The sequence below is a fragment of the Nannospalax galili genome, unplaced genomic scaffold, assembly GCF_000622305.1.
Source record: "Nannospalax galili isolate Female #2095 unplaced genomic scaffold, S.galili_v1.0 scaffold593, whole genome shotgun sequence".
Lineage (NCBI taxonomy): Eukaryota > Metazoa > Chordata > Mammalia > Rodentia > Spalacidae > Nannospalax > Nannospalax galili.
Window position 1 is genome coordinate 1,264,102 of NW_008332686.1, and position 5,205 is coordinate 1,269,306.

Below are 5,205 nucleotides of genomic sequence, written 5' to 3' on the forward strand. Positions count from 1 at the left end.
TTATCCTATACAACAAATTATATACATTCATTTGTATGCATGGGATATGAAAGGCACTTCTCAAAATGTGTTATATGTTGTAACTAATATAATTCCCGGTTCTGTGGACAAATACTGCTATAATATACAAGGTACATATGAGACAATAAATCTATCTCTAGGCTCATGTTCTTTAGAAAATATAGTTTTGATTAATGCATTTCTATAGTTGAAAATAAATGGCTCCATTAATGACTTGTTCAGCACGTACATTATGCATTTGATAAATATCATACAGCAATCGGGGTTGGAGAGGTGATTCATCAGTTAAGAGCACTGGCTGCTCCTTCAGAGGATCTGGGTTCAGTTTTCAGCACCTATATGGTGGCTAACAACTGTCAATAACTCCATTTCCAGGGGATCTGAAGTCCTCTTCTGACCTCCACAGCATTGTATGGCAGGGGTGTACTTACACACATGAGGGAAAAACACTTGTACACATAAGTAAATACTAAATAAATGTTAAAAGGAAAAAATATGTATTAATTATTACTATTACCTGCCCCCTTCCCTCTGGTACCCTTCCTCCACCCAAATAATGTGCCTTCTATTTTCATGTTTTATTTAATTTAAATGAAAATTCCATGAAGGGTAGAAAACACTGTTGTAGCTGTCTTTCTAAATCTGGAAGATTTCACTTAATAGGATGCTCTCCATTTCTATCCCTTTAACTATTCATGACATAATTTAATTTTTTGGTAGCAGCTAAATTAGCTGTATGAGAACCTTACTTGACACAACCATGATTGGTAGCATTAACCTTAGAGAACAGGACTAAGCTTTCTCTAGAGAGAACAGGTAGCAAGAGAGAGTCTATACACATTTAAGTGAATGAATCCAAGAGAAAGCTGAGGCTATATACGTATTTTCAATTTTCTATTTTATTATGAAATGTACAAATGGATTTGAGAGTCAGAGGATTGTGAAAGGTAGGATTTAAATACAACACTGGAGGTTTAAAATAGTTATTTTTGTTTCATGAACAAAGAACTCTGTGTAATATGAACTACAAAAGAATTTCATATGTCTTCATATATATGCAATCTAAAAACTATAACTAATAAATATATAAAATAGCTCCTTATATAATCATATTCTATTCATTTTTCTGTACACTGGAAAACATGATAATAAGTATTTGCATTTTGATTATTTACTTCATATAGAACACAGGTAGATTAAGGACAAAGATTGTGAACAAATCTTCCAATGCTTTTGGTTCATCACCTCTCAAAGTGAGAAACAATACTTCTGTCCCACAACTGAAAAGGATTCTCCTGAAACAATCATGCTTTTATTGACTATGAAATGGATGAGACAAGATACCATGGAACACAGACAATCTGTTCAGAGTTGTGAAATATAAAGTGATTATAATATGTGAGAGTTAATAAAAATTCTTAAAGTGTTACCATAGTTCAGAATCCATCAGCTGGTTTGATTGGGAATGCAGGACAAGACAAGAATAGTCTAATTGATTTTTTTTTCACAGAATATTGCTTATCTCAACTCTAGAAACCCAAATCGCTGCAGAAAATGAGTCTACACAACAGCAGCGTGAAGGCTGAATTCCTTCTGCTGGGATTTAGTGATCATCCAGAGCTCCAGAGTCTCCTCTTCGCTGTGTTTTTCTCCATCTACTCTGTTACTCTGATGGGGAATCTGGGGATGATTTTATTGATCACATTCAGTTCCAACCTGCACACCCCCATGTACTTCTTCCTCTGCATGCTGTCCTTCACTGATGCATGCAACTCCTCTGCTATTGCCCCCAAATTACTTTGGGACTTGTTCTCTGATAAGAAGACCATTTCTTACAATGGTTGTGCTGCCCAGTTGTATTTCTTCTGTTTTCTGGTTGATTCAGAATCTTTCCTCCTGGCTGCCATGGCATATGACAGATACATTGCAATCTGTAACCCTCTGCTTTATACCGTAATTATGTCCAGGAGAGTCTGTGGTCAGCTTGCAATTGGAGCTTTCTTGAGCGGAACTATAAGTGCAATTGTTTACAGCACTAATACGTTTCATTTTTCATTCTGCTCCAATGAAATTAACCATTTCTTTTGTGACATTTCCCCACTGTTCTCTCTGTCCTGCTCTGACACTTACCTGCAGGAAATAACCCTCATGGTCTTTGGGAGTTTCGTGGAAGCTGTCTGTCTTCTTGCTGTTTTCTCCTCTTACATCTGCATCATATCGGCCATCCTTAAAACAGGTTCTGCAAAGGGAAGAAAGAAAGGATTCTCCACTTGTGCCTCCCACATGACAGTAGTCACTATTTACCATGGTACCCTGATCTTCATTTATTTGCGCCCTACTGCAGGACATTCAATGGATATTGACAGGGCTACCTCTGTCTTCTACACATTGACTATACCCATGTTGAATCCCCTAATATATAGTATCAGAAACAAAGATGTCAAAATTGCCTTTAGAAAAATCATTAGCAGAACATTACTTTTGTAGTTGAGATTAAAGGAGCCTCACAATTTGAAAAACACTCTTTCTTCTAACATTTGTTTCCAAATGTTGGAAAAACCAACTTAGAGTACATATTCACAAATTTATGGATAATATATTCTTAAACATAGAGAAAATTGTGAGTGTAACACTATCAACAGAAGTCCTCATATTACTGGTCATTTTATTATTTTAAAACTGATAATTTAAATTTTTGATGGCTGGTTAATCTCACTTACTTTATGTCCTATTCGTACATGTTGTATTTTTCTCTAATATTTTTCACAGTTCTACTCAACGATGCACAAATCTTTGCTGTATCATACATGACTGCTTTAGGTTAAATGAAAATAAATGTAATCCATAAAGCTTCTTCATTAAATTTGATTTGAATTGCATCAAATGTTTTATTTAATCAAGTGATGCATATTGCAGCACTCTTGTCCAGATCCTACTCCTTTTAGAATCTTCCTCAGATATTAACCCACGCATTCATTTATTTGAATGCTCCTGAATTTCATAAGATACTTTGTCTTCTAAATCTGTACAGAATTAAAGACATAATTTTTAAAGACTTCATTTTCTCTCTTTTCACATATTTTATGTTGTATTTCATGGTTTATCTACAATTATCCATTATAATTCTCTATTTAATCATCTAACATTGTCTTTCATTGTTTTGTTTTGTTTCTGAGACAGGAGATCCCTGTAGCTCAGTTGACCTTGAACTTGCTATGTAGACCAGCTGCCTGTATCTCACAGAGATTTGCAAGCCTCTGCTGGGATTAAGGCTTGTACCACTACCAAGCCTGGGTGAAACATCATATTTTTCACAGTGTCTACCAATGTGTACAAACTGAGTGACTTTATGAAATAATTTGTATCAGTTACTGTTCTGCAGCTGTGATAAAACATCATGCCCAAGGCTACATATAGAAGGAAGAATTTATTTGGCTTATAGTTCTAGAGGAATGAGTCTATTGCAGGGAAGCATGGTGGTAGAGGCAACAGAAGGAGCACTCGTGGCTTCAAGCAGTACTTGAAGCAGAGAGAACAAAATTGGAATTGGGCAGGACTAAAGTCCACCCCCAGTGATGAGCATTCCTATAGAAATGCAACACATCCTAAACTTCCCAAATCACCATCACCAACTGGGGACATATTATTCAAAAAGTTGGAGCCTGTAAGTGGAGAACGTCATTTGAACCAGCATGTAATATAAATTTCTAATTGGTTGATTTTAGTTTATGTTATAAACACTCAATATGAAAAAGAGATTTTCTTTTTATAGTGTTTAATGTTAATTTCAGGGAGGGGTGAGTCTTTTTGTAATAGGGTCTTCTTATAGCCCAACTGCTGGAACTCACTATGTAGAACAGGCTGGTCTTAAACAACTAGAGGTTCACCTGCCTCTGGCTCCTGAGTGCTGGGAATAAAAGCATGTGTTACCACACCCAGCAAATATTTTATTTATTTTTATTTTTATGTGTATGAGTATATTGTCTGTATATATGTAAGTACACCAGTGTCCTGCAACACCTGCGGAGGTCAGAAGAGAGCTCCAAATTCCTCTGGAACTCGATTTTCTGACAGTTGTTAGCCACCATGTGGGTTCTGGAAATGGAACACTGGTCATCCGCAAGAGCACTCAGTGCACTTGACCATGAGCCATCTCTCCAGTAACAGTGGTGCTAACTAAAAACATTTTGTCAGATTTCACAAAGAAGAATGACGTGTTCAAAAGCATTGTACAAACTCTAAAATCTCCATATATTGAAGAGCCTCAGTTTCATTGAGAACTAATCTTGCAGGGGTCATTTGGTAACTAAAGCTCTTGATCTCTACATATAGGACTAAAATTTTCAGAGAGAATCTAAGTTTTAAAGTCAGGAATGGTAAGGGATGTGTGTGGATGAAGATGACAATTAGCTGCCTGACTCTTCATTACACATATAGAAAGTATTGATTGAAGGTTATTCAAATAGAGGGAGAGAATACTAACTAAAAAGAAATGCCTCCTGACTGTGAAAATATATGTTGTGAATCCAATTCAGAGTTCTAGATACTGAAGTAGGCAATATTTTAATAGAGAATAATCTATACATACAGATGAATAGCATAATAGAGTCCTGACCCAAATGGACTTTCAATAGTGAGAGGTGGACATTGAAGGATACTAGCATGTCAATGTGAATAGCCAGAAGAAAAACTCCTTGAAAGTGCTCAACAGATAGGTATTGATTCTTTGTAGCTCTGTATGCCTTTTTAGTCAAAGTCCTTGGGACAGGGCAATAAAGGCGAGCATAAAATGATGCATCAGGGAATAAGTACTTAAATTCCCTTCTTTGGAATATGGGGTGTGGGACTTAAATCAATAGTGTAGCTTCAGCATCTGACCTGGCATGAATCACCATGGGGAAGATCTGTGCAGTTCTTGACAGATTGAAGAGCCCAACAGGAAAAATAATAGCAAGTGTGACCGCCGCACAGACACCTACAGATATAGCCCAAGCCTGGAATATGCAGATACCTGGAGGAACAGATTCTAAAGAGGAAATGGATTTCAGATTCTAGCCTGTATTTTAGGACAGATGCTTTGATCAATGCTGTGTTCACTGTAAAAACTATCAAGTCTTGTTCTAGCAACCACAGCTGCTATGATTTCATGATTGCGGTAGCCAAGTCATGACCAGAAAACAACAT

The 5,205-nt window shown here is 36.5% G+C and overlaps 1 protein-coding gene across 1 annotated transcript; it reads left to right on the forward strand.

Annotated features, from left to right (window-relative positions):
* Positions 1 to 1,554: 1,554 nt before the first annotated feature.
* Positions 1,555 to 2,508, forward strand: LOC103729657 (olfactory receptor 1020-like). Its single transcript, XM_008827722.3, has one exon. It carries the CDS (start codon positions 1,576 to 1,578, stop codon positions 2,506 to 2,508), a length of 933 nt encoding a protein of 310 aa, XP_008825944.1. The 5' UTR covers positions 1,555 to 1,575.
* The last annotated feature ends 2,697 nt before the right edge of the window (positions 2,509 to 5,205 follow it).